The 13,902-nt window shown below is 51.8% G+C and overlaps 2 protein-coding genes across 2 annotated transcripts in view; one reads left to right on the top strand and one right to left on the bottom strand.

The window, feature by feature from the left end:
* The window catches only part of SARM1 (sterile alpha and TIR motif containing 1), a gene marked incomplete at its 5' end in the record, with an annotated part of 6,873 nt that extends 697 nt beyond the window's left edge, over nt 1-6,176 (top strand). The window contains 8 exons of the mRNA XM_009705424.1: nt 2,225-2,843; nt 3,025-3,237; nt 3,363-3,454; nt 3,969-4,204; nt 4,324-4,417; nt 5,043-5,232; nt 5,336-5,457; nt 6,047-6,176. Of these exons, the coding sequence (XP_009703726.1) occupies nt 2,225-2,843; nt 3,025-3,237; nt 3,363-3,454; nt 3,969-4,204; nt 4,324-4,417; nt 5,043-5,232; nt 5,336-5,457; nt 6,047-6,176 (1,696 nt within the window). The remainder of the gene's footprint in view (nt 1-2,224; nt 2,844-3,024; nt 3,238-3,362; nt 3,455-3,968; nt 4,205-4,323; nt 4,418-5,042; nt 5,233-5,335; nt 5,458-6,046) is intronic.
* Nucleotides 6,177-10,792: 4,616 nt separating this feature from the next.
* SLC46A1 (solute carrier family 46 (folate transporter), member 1) lies at nt 10,793-13,896 on the bottom strand (the record flags this gene model as incomplete). Its single annotated transcript, XM_009705423.1, has 4 exons — nt 10,793-10,958; nt 11,519-11,675; nt 12,716-12,799; nt 13,194-13,896. Coding segments are annotated over 4 exons (1,020 nt in total), but the record flags the coding sequence as incomplete, so codon positions are not given.
* Between the last annotated feature and the right edge of the window lie 6 nt (nt 13,897-13,902).

Below are 13,902 nucleotides of genomic sequence, written 5' to 3'. Positions count from 1 at the left end.
AGACACGACTCCCCCTTAGCCATGACCACAGCAGGAAGAGGAAGCCAAAGCCGGTTCCCAGAGACTTTCTGCTGTTCACCAGGGCTGGAGTGAGGCCATAAGGAGGGGACCAGTCTGTCAGTGGCCCTCAGAGCCCCCCAGCCCGTGGCCCCTAGCTCAGAGGCTGGAGATGCGTCTGCTGCTCCCCAGGACAGGCGAGAGGCATTGGGCTGGCTCTGCCAAAGCATCGGCACTGGTGGGGTGGGAGCTCGTGTGTGTATATACGAGCACGTGTAGGAGGGTGCACGTGCACACGTGGCACCCGACACACCTAAGTGCACAGCAGCGCTGACGCAGCTTGCCCTGCAAACACCACAAACGCACTCCCGCAAGGTACCCCGAAAGGCAAACTCCCCGCTCTGCCCCGTGTCTGGTTCGGCATGTCCCGGCAGCACCGCCTGCGGCACGCCGGTCCCAGAGAGGAGCCGTATACCTGCGGTGAGCTGGGTCAGGATCAGGCCTTTCTCCCCTGGGATCCTGGAGGCAAACACGTGGCTCTGCCAGCTCTGCTCTCCCTCCGTGTGCCCAAGCCCAACGTCCCCAGCCAGGGCTTTGGGCGCATGTCAAGGAAGCCTGGCCAAAGTTTGTGGTCTTGCTCCAGCTTCACGGGCAATGTGTCTTGCTGTAAGGTTCTGGACTTGGAGCCTGGGCATTGCTGCACGCACCGGCAGGCAAAAAGAAGCAACAGCTAAATCAGGAAAGTCCATTAGAGTGGAATTAATCCCAGGAAACATCACTGGCGTGGTCTGAATTCAGCATTTAGCTTCCTGGCAAGACAAAGCAGCTCCTGGAGTCACCGTCTCTGCTCCAGGAGCAGTTCATGGGCCAGGGTCTTGGAGGAGCCATGGGCCCCCAGCCCCTCACTCCCTGCAGCCTGACTCACCATCAATCTCCGAGCAAGGGCAGGGAGGTGTAGGGTCCCTCCCTGGGTCCAAACCTCTGGCTTAGAGACCTCTCCCAGCATCCGTGCGCAGCAGCAGCGGTGCTTAGCTGGGAGCTGGACCGGTCCTGGCTCCATTCCGTGGCTGCAGGGAGTCGGGGACCTGGCGGGGCTGTGTTTGTCAACCAGCTCTGTGGCTGAGTCCGGGCTCGGAGCCAGTTCCAGCCTGAGGGCTTTTTTTTCCAGACCTCTCCACAGCGTTTGCTGCCAAACCCACCCCAAGGTCAGCATGAGCCATCCGGGCCACAGGCTTCCCAGAAATGTTTTTCCTGCTTGCCAACGCAGAGAGGCCATGCCTTCCACCCCCACCATCACCGGGGACCAAACGCACCCCTGCCCACATGAGCAGCACGGCACGGGGCATCCGCACCAGCGCTTGTGCCTTGAGAAGGGAACAGCTCCGTCGCAGCACCAAATGGGTCATTTCTAAGGCCGGAGATGGAACCGCTCCCTTGCCCTAAGCAAGCTCATGGGAGGGCAGCCAAGAACCCATCATTTCCCCGTTCCTTGCTTTATGCTTTTAGGGCACAGCCCCATTCAGGTGTCATTTTAAGACCATCCTTGCAGCACAGGGCTCCCAAGGCCAGCCACGGCGGAGCAGCAGCTGGTGACCCTCGGCCACCTGCCCCCAGGCTCTTGCTGTCCCCTTCTAGGAGAGCCCAGGATTGAGGAAATAAAGAGCTTTCCTCTGAGCTGCCTCCACGTTGCCATCCCAGGACAGGCAGATCCCCGTCTTTTGCACAGCCCCATGGCCAGTTCTGCGTGGTTGCTCAGCCAGGTGTGAAACCGCTGTCCTGGGCTTGTCACCGATCTGGAGAGCAGCCAGAGGACAGCACTGGTTAGGGACAAACGAGTTTTCACCCCGGAACACAAAGCAGCTCACACACACCCAGTAAAGCTGACTAAGCAGATCTATTTCTAGCCTGGCATTAGCCCACCCTGTGCTTGTTAATTGTGACGAACGCCTTACCTTGAGTACGACAGCCTCTGGCGTGGTGGTCCTGGGCTGTGTACCCCATGTCCTGTCGCATCACAAGCTCTTCCATCAGACCCAAACAGGTTCTTCCAACACCAGCCTGTCATATCTCGCTGCATCGCAGCCTGGCAGCCATGTCCCACAGGGAAACATCTGGCTGTCCTGGGTCAAACATCACCAAAACATGTGGGAGTTCACACACCAGTCACTGTTCTCATGCCCTGCATGGCTGTCTGCCCCTCACCTGCCTGTGCCTCTCCTTCCTGCAGGGATCGGATCGCCCGGATCGGTCTAGGCGTGATTCTGAACTTAGCCAAGGAGCGAGATGTTCCCCAGCTGGCACAGAGCATCTCCGGTATCCTGGAGCACATGTTCAAACACACTGAGGAGACCTGTTTCCAGCTCATCTCTGACGGAGGCCTGGATGCTATCCTCTACTGGTGCCGCTGGACGGACCCCATCGTGCTGCGGCACTGCGCCATGGCCTTGGCCAACTGTGCCATGTATGGAGGGCAGGCCAACCAGCGCCTGATGATCGAGAAGAGGACAGCAGAGTGGCTTTTCCCACTGGTGTTCTCAAGGGATGATGAACTAATCCGCCTGCACGCGTGCCTGGCCATCACGGTGCTGGCCACCAACAAAGAAATCGAGAAGGAGGTGGAGCGCTCGGGGACGCTGGCTCTGGTGGAGCCATTCATTGCCTCGCTGGATCCGGAGGAGTTCGCCTGTGAGATGTTGGGCAGCAGCGACAACAGCCAGGGGAGGACGGCGGAGGACCTGCAGCGACTGGTACCCTTGCTGGACAGCTCGAGGCTGGAAGCACAGTGCATCGCTGCCTTCTACCTCTGCACGGAGGCTGCCATCAAAACCAGGCAGAAGAAAACAAAGGTAAAGGGTAGGTTGGCCTGAAGGAAGGAGATGCAAAAGGGGAGGGCTGCCACAACTGCATCTTGGTGTCTTTTGCTCCACTATGAGCTCACCAAGTACTCTGATCCTCAGCTTGCCCAGCAGAGGTTGTGCGGAGGAGGAGGCAAAGCAAAAATGACACCTCCTCCCTTTGTGTTCCCAGATTTTCAGTGAGATTGGGGCTACGCAGAGCCTGAAGAGGGTAGTGTGCTACTCCACCAGCAGCACAACCTCCTCCCTGGCCAAAAAGGTGCTGCGCATGATAGGCGAGGAGGTTCCGCGGCGCATCCTACCCACGGTTCCCAACTGGAAGCCCTGCGAGGTGCAGACGTGGCTGCAGCAGATTGGATTCAACAAATACTGCCAGAGCTTCCTGGTAGGGCTGTGTGCCGGGGGAGGGACACCTGGATGGGCCCTTTTGCCCCATCTTGCAGCAGAGGTGTAAACGTCTCACCCAACAGCTTTTCCTGGGACCTTGCCAGCCTGGATTTCTCTTGGCAGGACCACCAGGTGGATGGGGACATTCTCCTGAGGCTGACGGAGCAGGAGCTGCAGGAGGATTTGGGGATGGACTCCAGCATCACTCGGAAAAGGTAGAACCACCATCAGGGCACACTGACCTCTCTCATGGTCATCACCACAGTGGCAGAGCCAGGGAAAAGGTCTGTCCCTTCCTCTTCTTGCAGAGACAAGAACAGAGATCTTCAAAACGCAAAACCTGGACTGTGAGGGCTTTTTCAGTGCAGTGCGCAGTCCCAGAGGGATTCCTGCAATGGGGCCAATATATGGGAGAGGTGTGGGATGGGGAGAGACCACCTACGGCACAGGGGAGGTGGGATCCTGCAAGTTACCCAGAAAGATGGGAACTTACCCGAGCTTCTCCTCTCTTAGCTGACCTCCTCATAGCTCCACGTCCCAAGGACCAACACTCCCACAGTCATGCAACTGTTCTTCTCTTTTCCTGTTCCTTTAGCTCATTCTCCACCACAGCATGTAGCTGCACTCTCTCCTGTGCAGATAAAAGATGCGGTACCAAATGTCTCCAGGTCCTGCCTGGTCCAGCAGCCTCCTCTCCCCACTCCCCACTTTCATTTGTTTCTCTGCCAGGTTTTTCCGGGAGCTGACAGAGCTGAAAACCTTCGCAAACTATTCCACCTGCGACCGCAGCAACTTGGCCGATTGGCTGGGCGGCATCGACCCCAAGTTTCGTCAGTACACGTACAACCTGCTGACGTGTGGCATCAACCGCAACTTCTTGCACCGGGTGACGGAGCAGCAGCTGCAGGAGGATTGCCACATCAACACCGGTTTCCACCGCGTCCGCATCCTCACTGCTGCAAGGGGTGCGGGTCCCACTGCTGCTCGCTGCACCGGAGCAGGCGGGCGGGGGGTGAGTTTTGAGGGTTGTTTGGGATGAGCTGTTGGGTATTTTTAACTTTTGGTTGCTGTGTGCTCTGCCTAGAAATGCTTCACTCCCCTATAACGCTGCAAACCGCATCCGATGGGACTGATGTATTTATCAGCTACCGGAGGAGCACCGGCTCGCAGCTGGCCAGGTGAGTCCTGCAGGCAACGATACGGTGCCGGGCTGAAGCCCAGAGCAAAGGCTGGTGAGCAGTGGTGGGAAAAGCGTGGAGCTGGAAGAGCCGTAGGCTGCAGCGGGGAGGAGGGAGAGGCTGCCAAAAGCTGCAGCGTACACGAGGACAGCACATGCCATAATCTGCGTGGTGGACAGGCTAAATCCCAGTCCTGTCACTGCCACCCTGTCCCTCTTTGACACTGACTTACCCTTTTCTCACACTGTCCTCGTAGGGCTGTAGGGGATCACAGCAGGGAGTTAATGTCTGGCTCCCCGTGTTTTCTGCGTGGGCCCAGACACCTGTAAGCAGGTTGGGCTGGCAGCTGGCATCTCAAGGACTGTGCCGTTCTCTGTGGGAGCCTGTTCGCTGCTCCTCTGTCTCACCACGTCTTGGCTGACGTGGTGGGAGAGCACATGAAACCCAGGCACTGGCAGTAGCTCTCCTCATAGAATCATAGAATCATTATGGTTGGAAGAGACCTCAAAGATCACCAAGTCCAACCTTGGTGGTCCTCCTCCACCAATGCCACCATGCCCACTAAACCCACTAAACCATGTCTCGAAGAATCATGTCTCATGGTGCTGTCCCCTCTTGCCACCAGCCTGCTGAAGGTCCACCTGCAGCTGCATGGCTTCAGCGTGTTCATCGATGTGGAGAAGCTGGAGGCAGGGAAATTTGAGGACAAGCTGATCCAAAGCGTCATGAGTGCCCGCAATTTTGTGCTGGTCCTGTCCCCAAACGCACTGGATAAATGCATGGGAGACCCCGAGTGCAAGGACTGGGTGCACAAGGTAGGAGATGCCACAAGGTGGGAGCTTGGCGGATGTTGGAGCAGGAAGGAGCTGGTGAAGGGCTGACATCAGCCATAGCCTGAGCACTTGCCTGTTCCTGCAGGAGATTGTGACAGCCCTGAACTCTGGAAAGAACATTGTACCTGTTACAGACCATTTTGAGTGGCCGGACCCAGAAACACTTCCCAAGGACATGAGGGCTGTCCTGAAGTTTAATGGTATCAAGTAAGTAAAAGGAACCTGTGCCACGGGGTTCCTTGACACCTGGAGAGAACGGCTTGCCTAAGCAGTAGCAAAGAGCGTGAGGAAATCACGAGAAACAGATGAGGGAGGCAGAAGGGGCCAAAGGGGAGGTGAGTCACTTCGGGTATTCCAGACCATGAAGGGAGCAAAGGTCCCCACCATAACCCTTCTGCTCTTTTTGTGCTTGGGGTTTCTCTGGGTAACAGAGCTCCCCATCCCGTTGCCGCTGGGAGGACGCCCACCCTCGTGCCCCCAGCCCTCCAGGCAGGAGTGATGCTGGCAGGTTTTGCAGCTCACCTGAGTTTCTCTCGCCTCCTGCTTCCCCTTCGTGCAGCAGCACCCTGGGCTGGCATCCCAACCTGCTTGTAGCCCTCTAGCCTGGCACGGCACGGGGAAAGGGGTTTTCCTGCAGCATCCAGCGTTCCTCCATTTTTCCATGGGGAAAAGGGGAGCTCCTAGAGAGCTGGGGTGGAGGAAGGGGGTCTCTGGCTCCTGGCCCAAATGAACTGAACTATCTTGTGGCATCTCACACAATGGAAAAAATTAAATCAAATTTTCCCCTTGAACACAGGTGGTCCCACGAGTACCAGGAGGCCACAATTGATAAAATCATCCGCTTTCTCCAGGGCCGTTCCTCCCGGGACTCCTCGGCGGGGTCGGAGAACGGTCTGGACTGCTCATCCTCCCTGGGGCAGACCTAGAACCAGCACCACTGCCTCATCCCCTCCAGAGACTTCCCAGGTGACCCCTTTTTTTTATGTGGGGCCAAATTTCTCCCTCCAGATTTTTCCTCATCTCAGTACCCTGGCTTGAGACAAGGTCTGTGGCTCATTAACCCCCCTTCACCCTCCAAATGCAAGCCCCTGGCACTAAAAGGCCAGTACTCACTTTTATGGTGCCTGGCAAGCCAAGCCAGGGCGGACTCTGGGATGGACGAGTTGTCTTCCACATCCTCCCTTGGGGTGACAGGACATGCAGGCTACGCCTCCTGCAAGGCAGGGGTGCGAGGGAGACCGACACTGTCCAGACCCCCGCCAAAGGCTGCAGCTTCCCCCAGAAACACGTCCGAAGAGGAAGAATCTTCTGAGGACCAAAAACTGGGGAATTGGTGAGGGGTACAGCGCAAGAGGACACATGAGAGAGAAGAGCAGTTGAGAGGGAACGGTCCATAAGCATCGTATGGCCTCTGCTGTGTGCTGCGGGAATATCGTTGCAGTCAGAAGCTGAGAGCAGGAAAGGGCAAATAAAAGCTAAGCCCTAACAAAATCCTGCTGTTTGGGAAAGATAACACACAAAGGCCTTCTAAACTGCTCAGCAGCAGCTTTCTGTTTCCCAGTAATGTTCCGTTATCACATGAGCTCGCTCCCTCCTCAAGGGCCTTTCACCTCCTAATGCTGCAAAACCACTTTGTGCTCTTAACTCTGGCGATGGAAGTTTGGGGCCAGATCACGTGAAGTTTCTGCAGGATCTGTGCAAAAAATGCTTTTAAAAAAAGCCCCTTCCCTCCATCTGAAGTCTCAGCTTTACCACTTTGTCAGGTCTATACTTACAGGGTATAGGAGGCTGGATTGTGACTCTGGAAAACATATATCCCTGCAGATAGAGAAGATGCTAATTGCAGTACTGTAATTGTGGAGTTGTTATGCACTGACTGTATTTTATTCTGTTGGTGGTGCTCCACAGCAGATCTCCCGTGGTCTGTTCCTTCAAAGAGGAGCTGGCATATCTCTTTGCTGACTACCACTCACCCCTGGCTAAGCTCCTCAGGGTTGTCCCTACTCTCTGCTGGATGCAATACCAAGTAGCATTTGTTTCTTTCTACCGACCCACGAGGTCTTTTTGCAGCTACTCATCTTGAAATATCAGGGAAGAACGAAGCCGATGCAAAGGGCAGGCGGAGGCTGCCAGGTGTGAGCACCGGTTGGGAGCAGGACTGGCAGAACCTGCTGCTAACACTGCAGGAGAGGAACCACGGGCACCCTGACACACCTCCCTGGAATTCTGCACTCCCAGCCTTGTCCTGCTTCTCACACCTGCTTGGAGGGTGAGCAAGCTCTCAACAACATCCCATTTTGCAATTAGGACCAGAAATTGCAGCTCCTACCTGAGTTAGTCTTTTTTGATGCAGAGCTAAGTGAATAATGCAAAAAGACATCCCTGTTCAGAGCACACACAGGAGGAAGAGCAAGACATGTTCGGGGAACACCAGCCTGTCCTGATGCTCTGGAGAGCAGGCTGATGCACCACCCTGCAGAAGCAGCAAGCTCCTCTGCCTGTCCCTGCTCAAGATAACTCAACTCTTTCAGGAGGTAATGAGGAGTCTCAGCCACCTTGTCCTTCTCCTGGCTCTCCCCGAAGCCCTGCTGCCTGTCTTAACTGGCAGGAACACAAACACATTTCCTTTTGGCTTAGATCCATGAACATTTGAGGGGACAAAAAAAAAAAAAAAGTTAAATTCTGGTGCTTAATCACAGCTTTATGGATAGTTCTTATCAGCTCACAGTTAATGGCATCTTTGCTCTCCAGTGAAAGGTTAATAGCTGTATCTGCCTAGCATTCATCAGAAATAGAATCTATCTAATCTCCAGATTAAACACGAGGAAGCCAGCAGATGAGCCCAAAGGTGAATCTGTCAAAGGATAAAAGCCACTTGTGAGCTGCTTCAGGGAAAAGTCTTGAGTAACTGATTGAATGTCAAGGCCCCCATGGCCACTGAAGGAGTCAGACACAAACAGTCCTAAGGATTTTTCTCCCTACAATACCACACAGTGAGATTATTGCGTCTCGTTTCCCAGGAGCTCTCGAGCAATTAACCTCCCCACCTGCCACTCAATGTAGAGATTTACTTGTTCTCTCCAGTTTAGGTGTCTCACCTGCCACGAGATCCTATCTCATGCTCCAGCTGCCCAGGCTGTGACTCTTCCTGTTTCCCCATCATTCAGCTATTTTCACCCTAATGAACTCACCCTGCTCTTGACAAAACATCCCACACCCAGCCCCTTCCAGTTGGAGCAGACAGTCTCAAGGAAATTAATTCTTCTGTTCTCATCCTTCCTTATTCCTTTGCTATGTCACGTCACAAAGTTGTTCTATCAGACATTATTAATAAATCCAGTTTATACTGTAAATCCCCCTCTCTTTTCTGTTTGTGTCACATGCTTCTCTGCCTGCAGCCTTCTCACACTTGCTGTCATGCTTTCTCATCCTCTGAAGGGGCAGCAGAATTGACATTCTCCAGGCACCATTCTCTGTGGGGACCCACACTTCACGCTCACCTTTGCATGGACTGATGTAGCTCACCGCGTCCCCAGGGACTCTCTACACGCTGCTCCCAGTCACGATGCATGGATCATTTGCTTCATGGTTGTAGTTCTTGGAGGACAGCCTAGAAAAACTTTCATTTTTTTTAATAGAGCATAACAGTTCCTATTGAATTTCTCCCTTGCAAGCACGCTGACACAAACAGGAAAGCAGAGCCAGTACACAAGTTTCACTTCACTGCACAACACTGAGCAGCTGCTAGCATTGGCGTCCATGGAGTCCGTTGGTAGAGACGACTTCACGATCAGTTCTGCTACAAACATCTCACACAACACTCACAGCATGCCCTGTTCCTCAGGGAGGCTAATTCTGGGCTTAGCCTGCCCATGTCCACTGGCATAACTACACGGATCAAGTGGCATGACACCAAGTTCTTAAAGCCTCCCTACTTCTCCACTCCCTAATTCTCCTGATTTTTCACAAACTCCTAGTGAACAGGGAACAAAGCTGTATATAAGCATTTCACATTTACTGCATATTGAAGGACAGGTTACAGACTAAGCACTCACGCAAGGTTTATGCCGGTGTTCAGGAAAAGCAAGTTTTGGCTGCTTGCAAGTCCCAAACCTGCATTTTTCCTGACTTGGGATTCTCACACGCTCATTCTCCATAGGACAGGTAACTTCCCGCTGCTGCCTCTTTACGGCAGAGTCTTCAATAAAGGAAGAAGCATGAAAATAATGGAGAGAAGCACAGAACGAGGCACGGACAAATTACATCAACAGCTGTACAAGAAAAGCTATCTTTTTATGAACCATAAAAGAGAATGGAGGTTTTATTTATTCTGAAAGTAACATGTCTGCTAAGCAATATCACATTAAAGACATTATTGCATGCATCTGAACAGTGTGTGCAACGCAGTGTACACAGAACTGCTGGTTTATGGCAGTTTGAAGAAAATAGGATTGAGGCAATACAGTTAATGCTTTGAAAAGAACAATTAAGTGCAACCATGAACACAGCGTTTACTTGCTGGCACCAACACATCCTGAGAAGGGCAGCAGAATTGAGGTCACTGACACAAAATTATGCCCCATATAACAAAAAAATTTACCTCCAAAGATACTAGTCCCGTCCCCACGCCAGCTCATCGCAACAGCACTGTGTATTGACGAGGGAAGACTGTTTCTGGCTCTGCCATAAGCAGAGCAGTAATTTCACGTGACACTAGGGCACGCTGATCAAAGCTGGGGCCTCAAATTTGTAGTGCAAGAGTCTCCAGTTAGGGGGGGCCCAATGTTATCAGTTTTAGCCTTAACTTCATCAGTTTTGGCAACTGTCAATTAAAGTACCTACTTGCACCAGAGCATTCCCACACAAGCTATTACTTCTCAAAAGGACCTTTGAAATCCTGGGCTGAGCTGCAGACAGACAGGCAGGACATGCCCCTGGTAGCCCTAACTACAAGCACTTCATGCATTGCCTTCTCTCCCCAGGACACCTCTAACTGGTGAAGCTAAAGCTAATTTAGTCAATAAGGACGGCAATAGCACTCCTGTGGTAAACTACCTCTCATCATAAGGATTTCTGTAGGACTCTAGTCCGGCATGCGACATTTGTATGACTTTTATTGACAACACACTGATTCGGAGCACAGACCTTTCTCCTCAGCAGCACGCTGTTGGGTACCTCTGCTTCAGTCTCGCTCTGCAGGCTTTGGTCTGGACCTCACCCACACCAACAGCTCATCTGCTGCACACTGTAGTACTCAGAGGAGACATGTTTGGCAATTAAACCAGAATTCAGTCCTCTCTCACCACTAAAAGCATGCCACAGAACCTTCCTTCCCCAACAAACCGCAAATCACTAACCAGCCTTGCAAACGGCCAACAATAGCTTCTACTCTTGATTAGTTTTTGGGTCTCTTGGGTTTTCTCTGACAGATGAGCCAACACAACGACGAGGAGGCATTCACATCTGCAAATCAAGTTCCTACTGGTAGTCAGAGCTGTGATTTCCAACTGTTTGGCATTGAAAAATCAGTAAGGACAAGCAGGGTGTTCCTCCCACACTAATCTGTCCTTCAAGGGAAGAATAAAGAGCAGTCTTCAGATGGACACTGCTGAGCTGGCCAACTCCTTGCTGCTCAGCCATCTGCAGGGGACAGGGAAGCATCTGAGAAGTGACTGTACTCATGGTTTGAATCCCAGATTTCTATCCACCTAAGAAAGAAAGAACAGTTAGAGCCTACAAAGGCACACTAGGATGTTGCTGAATGAAGTAAGTTTTAAAGTTTCAATGGAAGAGAACAAAATGACCCTGCCAGGAGCTGTTGCATGTCTACTGCAAATCTACAACAAATCCCAAATCTCTCCTAGGACTTACCAGGGGATTTGTTTTCTATCATGACACAACTTTTGCTTTAGTTATCCAAGAAATGACAAGGAGAGAGACCGCTAAGACAGCTCCATCTTTTCCATAAAGGAGACTTTCAAATTCAACTCCACATTTTGGATTTCACTTTGAGGGTGGAGTAAGACTTTGAAGTACTCTGAATGTCGGCAGCTATATTACTCAGGCTGCAGGTTTATCGCTAGGATTCAAATGCCAGAAGAAATGGACCGGCACCTCTGCTTACTGGGGCACTAAACACCCTCTCACAAGCATAACTGAAAATACGCCTTAAAAACTGTGAGCCTCTATCCTAAGTAGAGTAAACAGTATTTTTCATATTACACTTCACAGGTGCTATGGCAAAGTTCAGAAATTTGAAGTACATTACCCAATAATAGCTGCTGGAAGAAGGAGAATTATAGCCCCGAAGAGAAATGGGAATCCCCTCATGAAGTGCAAGGTGGCAGGGTAGAGAGAATTGAACACTCCTGTAGCCACAAGTGAACACAGCCCTTCCACACAGGCAACAGAAGCAAAGAGAGCACCTGGAAAAGATACGTAAGAGGTTGATGGTGAGACAGCCCTGCTGCAAACGTCTTTAACACATCACCTGCACTGACATTCTCTGAATCTTTCTAAGGGTTTGCACTTCCCATCAGAAACCCGGTGTCTGATTATCAAGTGTGCCAAGCGAGAGGTGGGAACAGAGAACAGGCACACGGTGCTGGCCTAGCAGGCCAAATCTGTCAAGTTCAGCTTCTCTGTCGCCAGGACCACTTCACTGATCTCCAGAATTTGTATCACCAGAGCTGACCAGGGATATTACCAGCTGGGTTGTAAATACTTTAGAAAGGGCTATATCGACCTGTTTACTGTCAAGCACACCTTATTGCTTGTTAAACATTAAGTACAGCGGAAGACTGCACTTGATAGATTTAGCGTCATAAATCTGGCATCAAGTGTGCGCCACCTTCATTCTAACATCAGAAACGTGAATTGTGCAAAGTCGCCTTTTGATCTTTCACACCTCAATTCCCTTCTCCCTTCTGTTTGCCTGCAGAGGCATTCCTATGTAGTGTTTAACAGCAAGGGCAAGCTCTCCAAATTACTGGAAGAAAGGCAGACATGCTCCTCCTACGGGTTATCCATGATCTTTCACCATGGTCAATAATATAACCCTCTAACAACACTGGGTTTCTTCCCACTGTTACTGATCTACAGAAAAGAGTCATGGTCAGGGAAATCACTTTTTTCTGCTTGTTATATAATCCATTGTAACTCTTGCTCCTTGTAAAAGTTTTGGAAACGAACAGATGGATGAATGAACTATTCCGGAGCTTGGATGCAATACTTCTCATCTTGCTTTTCCTCTCTCGTCCTCATCTTGAAAACGTAGCAAGTCTAAACAGATGAATGACAATTATTCTGAAAAAATAAGATGTTACTCTGGGCCTGAGGGTGAATGCAGGGGCACAGGAGTCCAAAGGAGCCAGGGAAGTCCTAACCTCCCAAAGCAGCTTGGTTTCAATGCTCCAAGAGGACGGTGTTTCAGGACCTGGCTTAAGCATACTGGCTAACTCCTTACCCTGTTCCGTCTCACTGACCAGCTTGGAGAGCTTGGCTCTGATGACTGGAGTGGCTGCCATGGAAAGGAACAGAATCCCATAACCTGTGAGCAAGATACAGCACATTAGGGAACGCTCAGCTGAAAAATAAAGTCTCCAAAGTCAATCCCAGAAATCTGTAGCTCCCGGCAGTTTCTCCCTGCTACGTTTAGACCCAATTCACCCTCCTGCTTCTCATAATGCACTTTAGTCTGCGTCTGCAGTGTAATACAGCTTCTGGGAAACCTAATATTCCAGGAACTATATGGTTGCACTTTCAACTCCAGTGCTCAGCCAACTTTGCTGTCAGCAAGCCACACTTTTGTTGGTACACGGGCTGAAATGAAGGCAGAACTTCCTCCACGTGCTCGAACTCCCAGAAGCACACTGCCCTCCTGCATCTACTGGCACCTCTAAGTTAAGAGCCTGAGATACAGGGATTTAAGAATTCAGCATCACCTGTAAACATCAGTGGTGTTGTAGTAGCAAGAGAAATGACAACCAGTCCAGAAATGTTGGAGATCAATCCTATCTCTGCCACCCAGGTGTCTTCAAGGCAGAGCTGCAGCAGCCGCAGCCCTCCCAGGCTGCTCAGGTAAGCCAGGTAACTGGCGGCTGCGCCGTACCCAACGAGGTCAGAGGCCCAGCAGAGAGGGGAGCCAAGCTCGTACAAAACAAAGAGGTCCTTGGTTCCAAAATGTACTGTGACAAGAAGAAAGAAAGCCAGGGAGTAAAGAGCGAGCTTCCACCTGGAGCTCAGTTGTTCTGGGGCCGTGTACAGCCTGTAGACAGCCTTGTAATGACTGAGCGTGAACAGCTTGGCTGGTTTCTGCTGCTTCACCGATTCCTGAAGACAGAAAACAGCGTAGAGAGTGGCAGCAAGACTGGCAGCAAGCACAAGCCAAAAGGGGTTGATGTACCCCTGAGCCTTGCGCCACTGGCCACCACCGATGCTGGCCAGCATGCCCGCGATGCCGAGGCATGCCTCGAGGATGGCGACGCGAAAGGTACGCGTGCGTTTGTCGCTGGTGTCGGCCACGTAGGCGAAGCAGCTGGCCAGGATCAGGTTGTAGTCTCCCATAAGGCCACTCAAAATGCGTCCAAGGAGAAAGTAGGCAACGTGCAGCTGCAGGTACATGACAAGAAGATAGATGGCCGCTTGCACGGC

This window comes from Cariama cristata, unplaced genomic scaffold (assembly GCF_000690535.1).
Source record: "Cariama cristata isolate BGI_N322 unplaced genomic scaffold, ASM69053v1 scaffold40168, whole genome shotgun sequence".
Taxonomy (NCBI): Eukaryota; Metazoa; Chordata; class Aves; order Cariamiformes; family Cariamidae; genus Cariama; species Cariama cristata.
This window is presented reverse-complemented; position numbering and strand designations above follow the sequence as displayed.